Source organism: Diuraphis noxia, unplaced genomic scaffold (assembly GCF_037042655.1).
Source record: "Diuraphis noxia isolate RWA-SAM2 unplaced genomic scaffold, SU_Dnox_SAM2 contig0005, whole genome shotgun sequence".
Taxonomy (NCBI): domain Eukaryota; kingdom Metazoa; phylum Arthropoda; class Insecta; order Hemiptera; family Aphididae; genus Diuraphis; species Diuraphis noxia.
In genome coordinates, this window is record NW_028301715.1 from 5184645 (window position 1) to 5199812 (window position 15168).

Consider the following 15168-nt stretch of genomic DNA (forward strand, 5'->3'; position numbering starts at 1 on the left):
ATCAGGTCGACCGCGCCGGCCTGACGGTGATGGTACCTCGGGGCGACGTGCCGTAAGCGGTTTATAATATAACGTGCCGTAAGCGGTTTATAATATAATAGGAACACGAAGCATTTTGTTTTTGTTACATACTTACATCAATAACATACTTTAAATATTATAACACTGTATGTCTGTATAGTATATGTATACCCTACTGATTATTAACTTTACCCACACACTACTATATTATATCACCCACATTATATTCATCACACCCTATATTGTACTATCTAGATCTAATTGCAGTATACCTATCTCTCGATGGTACACAAAATAATCAATGAACAATTAATACTATTTTGAATCACTTTATTATACACAAAACAAACACACAAAAATACGGGTCTCTATGAATCGCTTACAAACATATATCGTCTTTCACTCGAAACCCGCACTGTCCCTCTACTCTGGTGCTTACGTCCTTAAATATTATTTTACAAAGTGCTGCCTCAGCTCATTTGCTTCGTTGGCCTAAAATTACGCAATTTAAACATTTAGCTAAAAGAAGTAATATTTATCTATTATCATTAATTGGCACATGCCACATACAACATAATTTTTTTGTTAAAAATCATTGTAAATCGATACCTCTAGTTATATTAAAAGACAGTGATAACCTTTGTATGGTTTAGTAAGATGATAACAAGAATAATGAGAAAATACTTCCTTTTAGTAGACGAATTTATCTTAAATTTGAAGAAATTGTAAGTATTTTTAAAACTTTTGCACCCGATATATTGTTTATTTCAGAACATTTCAAGCTGGCCATTGTATGATGTGTTCGAACTTCAAACCGTAGTATTCATTTCAATGAGATCCTAAGTTTAATTTTTTTTGCAATTTTTCATAATATTACAATTTAAAAAATTTGTACTGAAATATTAAAATATTAATATTGGAATACATATTTATAATATTTTAAGATCATTTATTTTACCTTTTGGGCATTTTGTAAGCTTATTTTAATATATTTTTTTTAGGTTTTTTTGGGTCATTAAGATCTTGGATCTAATGATCACTTCTACTTACTATATGCACTGTATGCATAAATTTAAAAGACTCGTTAAAAATAGTGCACCATAAGAAAAACACAGAAGTTATGTACCTGTTAACGAAATCTTAAACTCCTCAGAAACACCAGAAAGAGTGGTGCCTAAAAAAAGTTAGAAATAGTATTTAGTTGACAACATAAATAATAAATAAACATAATCTACAATTCACGAGAAATATATTTTTTAATAATTTTATTGATGTCGTGATCAACTAACGATCACAATAATATGAACAATATACAAAATTCAAATAAATATTAATATAATCTGTAATACTGTAATAATACTTAATAATTATTAGTTATCAACATAATCATTGTTATCGTGTATATGTAAAGCTCACAATATAGTAATATAATATTTCAAAATCACTCAATATAGAAAATTATAAAGTTGTCACTTGTCAACATAAACATAAAAAAAAATCGTATTTCAATACAAGAAATTTGAGATTTAATACAAAACTAAAAACTAAAAAAAAACAGACCGTTACACAAAGTGGCCCCTGAGTTCCGTGAGCGCCCGTGACCCGCACCATTTAGCTTTTGGTATTGGGCATCACTTAAGTGAATCGGCCACTAGGTTCGTGTCGGTCAGTGGCCACTATTCGTGTCATCCCCTAATTATCTGTTTTGCAGCCGTATCAGACAACAATCTTGGATGGACCGACTCAATATTTTTTTAGTTTGTAAGGTCACAGAATTTAGACACCATATTAATATAGTCCCCGTGTCATAAACCATTTATATTTTTACTTTTCTTATCATATCAATTTACCCGCGCGCAGCTGGTACAGTGAATCGACCAATATTATACAAACACCTGTCCCCCGATCCCCACCACCAGCAGTGTCCCGTCGTCAACGGCCGTCGCTGGCTGTCGGACGGCACCGCGGGCGCGTCTTTCGTGTCTGCCAGTGTGCGCCGGCAGGGCAGTCTGGTCTGAAATTCCCTCAAATTATTGTACATTCCCCCCCAACAACCTACACTGCTCCGCCCCACTTCGCCGGATTTAACGACAACATCGACCGTTGCGGCCCATGGAACGCCGCATCAATTTTACTACTGCGTATTTTTTTTTTACTTTCCACCGACCTCTGAAGCAACACAACGTAGTTTTTGCTCACGTCCCGTTTCACGGAAACTGCGTCTTGCGTACTTATAAAAGTAAACCACGTGAACGTGACTCCATCGTCGATTCTATGTTAACATTAATGCACCATCACACAATGATGGGCTAATACTCCACCAACAGGCTGTGGGGGCCTCAATACCCGAGACATGATCACCGCAGCTCAACCACGTACCAGTATTATTCTCCAACGACCAGGTGGGCCATGCCGACCACGTGTGCGTTGGTGGCGTCAAGCCAGCCCACCCATATCTGTGGAATACAGCAAGACCAACTACTGCTACACGTCGTAATGTATATAATTCCCCTGTCCCTGTAGGTGCTCGTAGGGGGCCCCGGACCACACTTACATTAATAAATGTTCGACCTTCCTCCCCACCAAATTATTTGGTATACGCCCGGTAACCCTGTGTAGACCACCACGAGTAATGTGGTGTGTCGAGCCCCGTGGGCCGAACGTTTTCAAATGATTTGGGTGTGCAATTTTTGTTATATATTATACTTATTGTATTTGCCATGTGCCACTATATAATTTCTGTACATTTGCCATGTGCCACTATATACTTTTGTTTATATTACATATAAAATGACCATGTAACTAATAACTCATCATTTATATGAACATTTAAAATACATAACTTAATTATTACTCCAATCTCAATTCGTTTTTTTTTTATTTTAGTGATCTTATTTGTCCCAACATAAATCTTGAGGGTTTCATTACCCCATGCGTGTCCAAAGCCTGTGAGCTCCATCGACTTGACCCTCGGGTCTCACGCGGTGCGGCTCACAGGTCACGATCGAAGTATTCCCCTTCGGTCGTGGGTGGTTTTTGATGATCCCCAAAATTATCAAATCCTCACATATGTTGACCGTGACAGGACTCATGTCCAAAAAATTCCCTTTTTTATCACTAATGATTTTTTTTTCTCTATTTTTCCCCGTTAAAATGTAAAATATAAATTTCAATAAGGCAAATGGCAAAATCTTAATATATAAAACTCAATAAATTAATATGGAAAGCATATGGCAATTCTTTATCCAACTTCATCTCCAAATCTATAAGTCCCCTCTAATAATTAAATAATTCAAATCAATTTCCTATGTTCCCCCATATACTAACTCCCCAAACCCACAATTATTGTTCAAAAAAAAAAAAAAAAAAACACATGTTTCTTCTTTTCACATAACCCTCTTGCAAGAGGACAAATTAAATTAAATGATCCCCAAAATTATCAAATCCTCACAAGTTGTTTATATGAAGGAGAAAACATAACAATGTATCGTGCTTTCATAGCACCCACAATTTATTAGCACAAATTTTAAAAAAATGTCAAACTTCTAACTTCAAACGGTTAAAAAAAATTAGGTAAATACATTTAAAAGGCTATAACTTTTAAATCAAAATATGCACAAATTTGTACAAACACTTAAAACAGCATACATAAACACGGTTAAGAAAAAAAATTATTTAAAAAATGGGCGTCTCGGTAAAGTAATTTTATGGTACCAAAAATAATTTCGGATATGCGCTATATATTTTTTTAAATTTCTACTAAAAACAACCTATTAGGAACTTTGAGTTCAATTTTCAAACTTTTCGATCTAGAAATTTTTTTTTATTGTAAATGATGAAAAAAACTATTCACATTTTTAATTTGCTTATACTCGTAAAAATTATTTGGTTAGAATGTCGTGAAAATGATTATTATTTTTTAACTCAACATTGTCAGAAAATATTGATAAATAAAAAATTATCCGGTTAAGAAGTAATTAAGTAAACTGTAAAGAATGTCAAATTGCCTTTTCTGTTTTCATTGAGAAATAATAAGTTACTATTTTACGTCACTAGATATTAAAGATATTATTTTCGTTTTTAATTAATTATAAATAGTAGCAATAACTGTCGTAATATTACGCAGACTTAAGAGGACTGGAGTCTGGAAGTGCTCCGTTTCCAAGGAGTAAACCATAGGCAATTAGTTTAACATTTGAAGTCCCAACGTGCGTGAAGTTGGCACTACCATTTTGTGCTACACACTTCTAACCTCGTCAAATATTTTCCAAATCATTTGCTAACATTTGCTACTCACTCAATGCATCCAAAAACATTTTAGATTCTGAACGGAACGATGCATGTATTGATTTTACAATGTATTCTTTTTTGTGTCTGTGTGCACGATAAGTTGTCGAAATAGTGTTTTGATTTTCAACTTCAGTAGCTTTTCCGGTTGAAATTAAATCTGGTTGGTGCATTAGAGAGGTCAAATTTTGAAATTTCCAGTATTTTTCAAATGCACCGGGAAAAACAGAAAAAAAAATATAATATCCTCTGCAAATATTTTGCAAATCATTTGCTAAACAATTTTTAAAATTTGCATACTCACTCAATCCATTTAAAAATATTTTTTATCTTGGTGGTGCCAATTTCACTCTGACGCTACCACTGTTTCCAAAAAATATATATAGTGGTATTAAATATAAATGTACCGATATATTATATATTATAAATATTTTAACTATATATGTATATAGTATAGTGTTGACAATTTATTATGCATTATTGAAAAAATAATCGTAAAAATGTCGTTAAATCGAAAAATAACGTATTCATTTTGAATCAACATTGAAAGAACAGAATTGAAATAAAAAAAGTTACTTTGTGCAAAACTAAATTTTGCCTTAGTTGCTGTGTTGACGTTACAATATCATCATTACTTTGAATATAATGAAATAACTACCAAGTCTATCAGTTACTACATGATAAGTCTCAGTTGTCAGTTTTTATCTGTCAGTACCGGAATACCGCCATAAATCACAATATTAGCAGGCTATAATATATTGTTATTGGTATATTTGTATTTTGTAGCAGGTATTGTAACAATTCACAAAATATTACTTTATATTTGTTAGTCAACGATTATAAAATATAGAATAATAACATAACGTCTTCTATGATTTTATAACAAATCTCTGGTCAATCTTTAAAAACTTTTTTTGAGATTTCGCATCTGTAAATTTTCTTACGATTTCTTCAAATGAAATATATTATTGCAATTCAATTAATAATTATACATAATAAATCAATTAAATAAATAAATAACTGTGAACAAAGTTAGTCTGAAGTATCTTGCGAGCGAGACGCTCACATAATCAGTAATGCGAAAGTGCATATTGTTTTGTTATAGACTAGTCACTAGTCCATCGAACGGTTATAGACATCGGGTTGCGACCGTCTTATCTTAATTAAAAATATATACTACACCACATACACAGCGAGATATCTATGTGACTAAAGGTCGGCAAAGATATTATATTTTCATAGTAAAAAAAAAAACGAGACAACACGTTGTAACCCCTTCATAGCCGCCCCGTCACCACTCACCACAAATGATTTAACTCTGTTAACTGCATCTACAGGTGTATCAAATTTCAAACTTAAAAACGTATTCAGGTACCCACGTCTTATTTACCTATTATATCCCTTACTAATTTTACCTAATAATTTTAATCTATATTATACTGACCTAAAGCTAAAAATCATACGTTTTAATCTAGGGAATTCACGTCATTTAATGGTAAATTTCCAAATTTTTGACACAAAGAAGTTTTTTAGCTTTTAGCAAAATGTCCCCCTGCATTATACTATTATCTAAAAACAAAAATACTGGAATTACAGACATTAAATTTATGTTAGCTATATTTTTGTCAACAATGCGGTGACACTGTCACGTGGTCCACCGGTCCGGTTAAATAAAAAATAAACGTGCCGATGTATTTTTGGGTAGAACACGATTGAGAACGGTCCTTATCGGCTGTACCTTTTTTAATAAGACAATTGTGAACGTTTTTACCTGATAACTTTTATGCAACGTTGCCACATTAATTAAAAATATAAAATATACAATATATTAATTAGATATAAATTACTATATTTCTTTGAGTTTTTGGTTACAGAATAAACTTACGTGGAATTAAATTTGATAAATAAAAAAAATACACACACACATCATTGTAAAATCAATACATTTATCACTTATTTGTCAGCTTAAGGGATGTTTTTGAAGATCAAAATTTAAAAAATTTATATTCATTTAATGCATATTTATATTTTTATTTGTCAGTTTAAGATTAAAAATTTAAAAAAAATCAAAAATCAAAAGAAAACGGCGGTCTTTTGTTAATCTCAAAAATTTTTGTTCATTTTATAAACAAATTTAAGGTGAATTTGGTCAAGAAATTAAAAAAAAAATCAGTTCTAATCAGCAACATTTCAAAACACCAAAAAAAATATGCCCTTGGATCAAAATCCCAGCTCTAAAAATTATTACTAAAAGTTAAGATAAATGACAACGTCGCTAGAAAAATCGTTCTCAATCGTTTGATTTTAAGGTACAAAATATTGTTTCTTTGATCTGCCGACAATCGTTCTCAATCGTGTTGCTAAAAAGGTAAAACGTTCTCAATCGTACAACACCGGTATTTTTAATATTTTTCAACTGCTATTATATCAACTTATATTAGGAACATTGTACTTATTAAATTTTCAAGTTTTTTAACCCAATGAATTACATTTTATCGACATTAAAAACTAAAAAAAAATTTTTAAAATGGAAAATTTCAAAGGTCTATAAATAACTTAAACATTGTTGAAATATATATGATTCTATGTAATGCCGGACTTCCACAACACTATTAAGAATTTTTCGGGCACTGAGTCTAGGGCTCAAGCCAGAGATTGGCTTCAGTCAGTACAGTCGGTGGCTCGACTTCATCATTGGCCTGAAGCATTCAAGTTAGAAATCGTCCGAACAAAATTGGTTGCTGCCGCAAGTAACTGGCTGTGTGGACGACACTTTAGTACGTGGTCTGATTTTGAAAAACAGTTTGTGTCCACGTTTGCAAATTCTTCCACATCATTAGTAGATTGTATGAAATTATTATTTTCACGTATTCAAAACGAAAATGAATCTTCAGCCGAATACTTCCACGACAAATCACGTCTGTGTCGTGAGGTAAAACTATCGTTTGCTGAAACGAAGCAGCAAATCATTGAAGGTGCTATGTACTGACGTCCCGCTGAGACATCTAAACACGCATATACACGTAGATATGTACAAGTGACCCTGGGGCGTATGATTTCGCCAACCAATTCTATTGTGTAGGACCTCAATAGTTATATCGAAGGCCAAACTTCTAGCCTTTCCAAAATATTACTATAGTAATTAGATATACGAAATATTAAATATGAAATCGTAGTATTGACAGGCGTAACTAGAGATATGATGAATGTCGTCGGGTTATGGAGATTACGTATCGCGAATAACCAGGATGTGGCCGACCGGTCGCATGGGCGTGGGAAGCTGCGATATTAAAATAATACACGCGTACGCTTTTGCACGACTCGGCCATGGACACATACGTATCTTATCGATAGGAGAGGAAATGCAGAGAGTAGGACTATCTGGACTATATAGGAGAGCCCTGATTAGACCAAATTCAGACGTGAGCCACCAGAGTCAGAACAAGCACCTTCACGCCAGACACCAGTCCAATTTAATTATTCGGACTTAGAATATTTTGCAACCAAATCATTTTGTGCAGTAAAAGTGTTTTATTTACATAATAATCAAATAAATATCTAATAAATTAATCACAAATTAAGTTGTTATACTTATTACACCCAATCCATCTACCTCAACACCAGTCGTTTGTCCTCCTGTATGCTGGGACGCTACAAAGGCCTTCATTGCCGAGATTTGTGTTATTATTTGCTTGCTCGTGACTATTCAGATGAAGATTCCTTGCTGGCCGACATTCTATCTTTCACTACGATGAACAGTGCTTGATATGTTCATTTTAAGACTGATAATCAGCCTCCATCGAATCCTCCTGTACGCCAGTCATCTCAAAGGTCTCAATTGACCAAAACTCCTGTTTCAACAACTTCAACCAGTAAGCCGTCACCTTCAATCAATCTAGCCACATCAACTGTAAGATGCTTCAATTGTTCATCATATGGTAATTATGCTGTGTCATGTCCCAAACCTAATCGTGAACCAGGTTCTTGTTTTAAGTGTGGCTCCACATCACATCAGCTTCGAGGATGCTCTTCAGCAGTTACAAACAACAAAGAAGCTTTAGTACTCCAGTCACCTTTAAAAAATGTAAATTCTGCCTATTCTATTAAGTTAGCCATCAAGTTTCCTAGTGATAAGGTAGTTGATGTATTAGCAATTGTTGATATTGGTAGTCCTGTGAGTTTGATAAGACGAAATATAGTTCCTTCATGGTCACCACCACAAGTTCCTCCAATAGCATCATCTGGCTTGGTAGGTATAAATGGTTCCGAACTAGTTGTTTTGGATCAAATGTTCGTAGATGTTTTACCACCAGATGATGAACACCCTATTAGTATAAATATCAATATTGTACCAGATAGCACCATTAAATGTGATTTAATACTAGGTAGAAACTTCTTATCACACCCTAGAGTAGTTTTAACTATAAATAGTGGTTCTTTTGAAATTGATTTTAAGCGTTCAGATATCGTACCTTTTGATGAGATTCTTAGTATAGAAATTAGTCAAGATTGTAAGAGTAATGAGGTAAACCTAAATATTGAGGAAACTTTATCTACCCATGTTAAGACTGAAATTAAAAATATCGTAACTAATTACTATTTAAATAATAGTCCTCTTCCGTCTGGACTTATTATATGTGATCCACCTGAACTTAGGATTGAACTCAAAGATAACAAATTATTTCATTTTAACCCGAGAAGCTTGTCTTTCTTTGAGAAAGATAAATTGCTAATAATATTGGATGATTTGTTAAGTAGAAAAATTATTGAACCTAGTAATTCAGAATATAGCAGTCCTATTGTTTTGGTTAAAAAGAAAAATGGTGAACTTCGGTTGTGTGTAGATTACCGAGAACTTAATAAACGTATGGTTAAGGATCGCTACCCACTACCTTTAATCGATAATCATTTAGATTCATTAAGAGGGAAAAAATATTATACTTTTATTGATTTGAAGGATGGATTTCACCATGTTCGAGTAGCAGATCATAGTCAGAAATATACTTCGTTTACTACTCCTTTAGGTCAGTTTTCATACTTGTGTATGCCTTTTGGTATTTGCAATGGACCTAGTGTATTCCAACGATTCAAAGTTTTTATTTACGTATTAATTATAAAATAATAATAAAAAAAATGAGCAACACAATCGATATTGAACAATGGCTAGAAGAAGATGAAGATGAACTTATTGATGGAAATGACATTGACAGTGAAGATGAGTTGGAGGATCAGGTAGAAATTAATAATGAAAACAGGGATACGGAAAATAGTGACTATGAAATTGAAAGTGAGTAAAGTAGTGATGATGTTGGTCCAATATTACAAAATAAATATTTTTTTGGGAAGGATAAAACTAGATGGAATAAGCAAGCACCTACTAGTACCCATCGAACACGTTCTCATAATATAATTGTTCATATACCTGGTCCAAAATCGACCGCAAAAAATATGAAAACTCATTTAGAATGTTTTTTTCTTTTTTTTGATGAAGTTGTAATAAATATTATCGTCAAAAGTACAAATATAAAAATATCTTTTGTGAAGGAAAATTATGAACGTGCTCGAGATGCTAGGGAAACTGATGATGTTGAAATTAAAGCTATCTAAAATCATGTGAACGTTGTTACAAATGGGTGTGTCCAGATCATTTAAAATATATTTGTATTGGGTGTTGTGATGAAGAGCAAAGTGAAGAATCATCTTAAATTATTTCAAAATGTATTTTTTTTTATGATTAAAAGTTTTAACATGTAAACATTTATAAAGTACTCGTTTTTTTTTTGTAATTGTTAATATAGAGAGCTACACTATACAGAAATATTATAAAAATTTAACTACATTAAGTATCATTACAATTTAAGAAAACAAATTCTAATACATTGAATGAAGCCCGATAATATTGTAAATCCCCGCAAAAAGCGACACTGCACACGACCCATTCTATCAACATTTCGACAACGGTCACCGGCAAGTCGAGCCGTCTGCCGACGTCTCGACACTCTTTTCATGACCACTGACTTTTAAGCACGTCCGCCGACTGCCGAGCCGTCCGTCGACGTCAAAAAGTCACGCGGTTATCATTTGGTGTTCCCGACGTTCCTGTTTTTTTTTAAATGTTCACCGACGCCATGATGGCCTAAGTCTACTATCTGGGGCCGTGGAAGGCCCGGCGGCTAGCATCCACAACCGTCTTCAACGTAACCGGTGCAGATGGGCCGTGTCGATCACGAGTATAAGGTATCGACGGCCGACGAGGCCAGCTCATCGCAGCCACCGGTTACCAACATCTCAAGCCACCAGCAGTCGTCAAGTATTATTTCCCCCCAACTTCTCCTTGTTTTTTCATTTTGATTATGTATCACTATAACTTATTTTTTTTTACTAATGCTCCGTCTTTTTCCTAAGAGGTGCCCCGGTAACCGTCATGCGGAATCGTGGGTTTTTTCCTGTGTCATACCGACGTATGATTATCATTCCATGCGCGGTAACCGCTTGTCGGAGCCGTAGCATTATTTCTTGTATTTTTCTCTATTACTTTCCTACAATTCGGCCAAGTGTAAAATTTTATATTATTAATTTATTTACCCTTTTAATGCACCTTTCCACGTGCGAAATTTTATATTATATTTTAAATGTAACTGTCATGTGCCAAATTTATATTATTAATTTATTTTCCCTGTTTGATGCACCTTGCCACGTGCAAAATTTTATATTATATTTAAAATGTAATTGCCATGTGCCTTTTGATATTATTTTTTTTTTTGTATATTTTGCTATGCAAATTTGGTGCCCCGTGTAAAATAAATCTTATAATTACCTTTAAAATTCTAATTTTGTTACTTAAAATATTTTTTCCCCTTTATAATAAATCTTTGGTTTTCATTAACCACTGCGTGTACAAAACCTATAAATTCCATCGACCTGACTCTTGAGCCAACACGCGGTGCGGTTTATAGGTCATGTGATCAGTGTTCCCCTGAGCACATGGGTGGAAAGTAAGTCCCTAAAAAGACCGAAATCTCACAAATTATTAAAAATATAGATACAACACCTGGAGGTTACAAAAAACATATTCCAAAATTTAAAGGGCCGTATGAAATCAAAACCGTCCTCCCCAATGATAAGTATGTTATTCAAGACATTCCAGGTTTCCAGGTAACCCAAATTCCATTTAACTCTGTATATGAAGCTAGGAATATGAAACCCTGGATCAAAATCTAATTACAAATGTGTTATTTATTTTTTTTTGATTCTGTATTATTATTATTATTATTATTATAAGACAAGTAATACCTGTACTATTACCACTTATTATTTTATTTAACTATTTTATTTAACTATTTTGTATGTTATTAATTACCATTTTTTTTATATTCATATAAAAAGTATAATTATTTTTCATTTTGTGAGAGAGGAGGAGACCACTTCTTGGTCAGGACAGTCGAGTTGTAGTAATATATATATATATATAAGTTAAGATAAGGTGTACGACTGTAGGCTATACTATCGGTATATCGTTGGGTTTTCCTCGTACCTTATACTTATTGTCCGCGCAACCAACGTCCTCTCCAATGCGGATACGGTACGAATCTACGCTTGAATGCGTTATTCAAAATTATTTAAACTATTAATAAAAAGTAATATAGAATCAATAATAATGAGACTGTTTCTTTGGCCTGTTATGATATTTATTTTAATTCATTTTTATTGTTCAGTTGTAAATTAATATAATATGTGTGTATTGCACAAAATAGTAAATATGTATAAATGTGTGTAGCATGCTGGCTTGAAATAATATGTATAATAATAATATTTATAATAATAATTATGTGTGGCCTATTGGCGCAAATATATATTTATAATAATATGATAATAATTTAAGGCTCGTCAGCCTGTTACCTGGTAAAGCTGGTGTTCGTTAGCGGCTTCAAACCAGAACGCTACCGTCTCGGGATGCACAAACTTTAACAATAAAAAATACAATATAATACTATAGTATGTGACAATCCCGAGAACGTACGACTAACGAGCCACCAGCTCGGACGGACAACTCACTGTACATGCAATTCACCACAACAAACAAATCACGTGGTTCTATAAGTACGCCTATGTACACCCTGAATGGGTAAAATAATATTAGAAGTGCACAATGTTGTGAATAAGAACGATACTTACAGAAGCAAATCACAGCACAGCAAACATGAATAGACAACGAGAAATTAACACAAAAACAACAAGACTGAATGAAAAATATTATATGAAATTACGTTTCCGCCGAACGGGGTTATGACTTATGTAATAATAATTATCAGCTTTGACACTGGCTGGAACACCGTGCAGCTCGAGTGTCAGCAAAAGAAGTGCGGATGATAAACGAAACACATAATGAATAAAACGAGAAATTATATAAATGAAGTACGAAACAATAATAAAATTCACAATCAACAGTTTTGACTCACGCAAGAACCGTTAATTACGAACGATAATAATTATAATACAAACATGCGATAATGAGTATAACACTGCCGGCTGATCGCACCGTTATCCATTAAATAATAATTATCGGAAATATTTTGTTTGGGCGCAAACACTTATAGTCGGCTTCAGCCTTCTCTATTTGTCAACTAGTATAGTAGTAGTATTCATATAGTGCGTGTGAGCTATATAGTTTGCGCCACGTACTGTACCAATAAGTGACAGCATTACTTAATGTTATAACCGAATAGTGTTTTTTCTTAATTATATAAAAATACGTTAGACCATTCAGTTTGATTCTTTTCTTTTCTTGTTAATCAACCACATCCTACAAAGAGAAATCGAGTGAACATCCAATGTTGTAATTCAAATGATCATAAAAATTTAATTTGGTTTTCCGGTAGCAATGTTTTATTTAATAAAAGATGAAAAAGTTATGAAGAATCTTGTTTAGAATTTTCAAACTTTAGATTTGTTCTAGTTTGAGAATAAATCGTTATCGTTACGCAATTTCATAAAAATTTAAAAATCAAATGCTCAAAATGTTTCTCCTATAATGACGCTTCAAATTTCCTTTATAGCTATTTGAAGAAAAACTTATGGAAAACTTAGTATTGAATTTTTTAACCTTAGATATAAATACAAACAATTTTATGAATTTTGAACTACAAAATAATTTGCAAATATTCATGGTTTTGACGAATTTTTGTCAATATTTGAACTTCAGATGCTCATTAAAAAAATTGTACATATGTATTCTTATAATTTTTTAACCACTATAAGAATAACTTATGATAAACTTTGTACTAAATTTTCAAGTATTTTGATAGAGCCAAAAAAATTTTATCGACACTTAAAAAAAATTTTTCAGAAAAATTGAAAATTTCAGGTGTCTATAAATATCTCAAAAAAGTCAAAGTATTTTGAAAATTAAATCATTTAAAGATAATGCCAATCTAAATGACTGGTAAATTTTTCAAGTATCTACGACTTATACTTTTTGAAAAATAACAAATATTTGTTTCAGGATAAATCGTTATTGTTACGCTATTTCGTAAAAATTTAAAATTCAAACGCACATAAAATTTTTCCTATAATGATGCTTCGAGTTTTCTCTATAGATACTTGAAGGGAAACTTACGAAAAACTTAGTGTTGTATTTTTAATCTTTAGTTATAGTCACAAAAGATTTTATGAATTTTCAACTTAAAAATTACTTGCAAATTTTCGCATTTACGACAGATTTCGTAAAAATTTGAACTATAAACGCTTATAAACAAAAATTGTGACTAACAATTTTTAATTTTTTTTAGCTACAATAAGAAAAACTCATAAGGAACCTTTTAAAATTTATGGTCATCCAAAATTTTTTTACCGACACTTCAAAAAAATTCTCATAAAAATCTAAAATTTCATTTGTCTATAAATAACTCAAAAAAAGTCAAAATTTTTTGAAAATTAAATTGTATATATTATCACTAACATAAACATTTGGTGAAAATTTCAAGTATTTATAGTAATTAGTTTTTGAATTATAACCATATAAAAAATTCGATTTGGTCGAAAACTGATTTTGCAATAAAAATTCCCGTTTTTCTGTCATTCTTTTTGTTTTCGCAATTTTTTTGAAAACTGTTGGAAAATGTTTACTTTTGACCTTTATAATGCATCAAGGATATTCACTTTTACATCAGAAACCACTCCCAATGTTTGAAATTGAAGCATTATTTTGACTATAGTTATGCTGTCCACAGACACACAAAAAAAGACACACATCATTGTAATATCAATGCATTCATTTCTTCGTTCGGAATCTAGAAAAACATCATTGTAAAATCAATACATTCATCACTCCGTTCAGAATCTAAAAATGTGATTATGTATTTTAATATTTTTTAACTAACTAACTAAATGATGGTTATCATTTTAACAATATAAGGGACCTTACATTAAATTTTGAAGTTTTTGTACACTACAAATAACAATGTCTAAAGTCACATTGAAATATTTTGAAAATTTTATCAAACATAGAAAATGCTAGTATAAACATTCAGTGAAAACTTTATATATCAATAAGTAAAGTATGGTAATTTTTTTTAGAGTCCCCATCAAAACCCTAAATCGATTTTTTCAAAACGGTTAAGTTCCCACGAATAGTGTTTTTCAATTAGATACATCAAAATTGGTTAAAACTAAGCATAGTAACAACATCAAATAAAAAATTATGTTAAGGTATACCTAGTTTTTTTTCGATTTTTTCTTTACACTTTTTACTAGAAACGTTGTTTTAAATTCACAAATTCTTATTTTTTTATTTATTTTTTTTTTTTAAACGCCATACAACTTTTACAATATATTACTTATTAATGAATATAAATTATAACA

The 15168-nt window shown here is 32.0% G+C and overlaps 1 protein-coding gene across 5 annotated transcripts in view; it reads right to left on the reverse strand.

Annotated features, from left to right (window-relative positions):
* The window catches only part of LOC149054793 (uncharacterized), a 33297-nt gene that overhangs the window by 5810 nt on the left and 12319 nt on the right, over positions 1 to 15168 (reverse strand). For 4 of the 5 annotated variants that reach the window (XM_089229639.1, XM_089229640.1, XM_089229642.1 and 1 more), the window contains exon 5: positions 1148 to 1195. In XM_089229639.1, the coding sequence (XP_089085765.1) occupies positions 1148 to 1195 (48 nt within the window). Of the gene's footprint in view, positions 1 to 1147; positions 1196 to 4318; positions 4469 to 4612; positions 4680 to 15168 lie in introns of those variants that run through there. The other variant, XM_089229643.1, reaches the window with a different exon arrangement.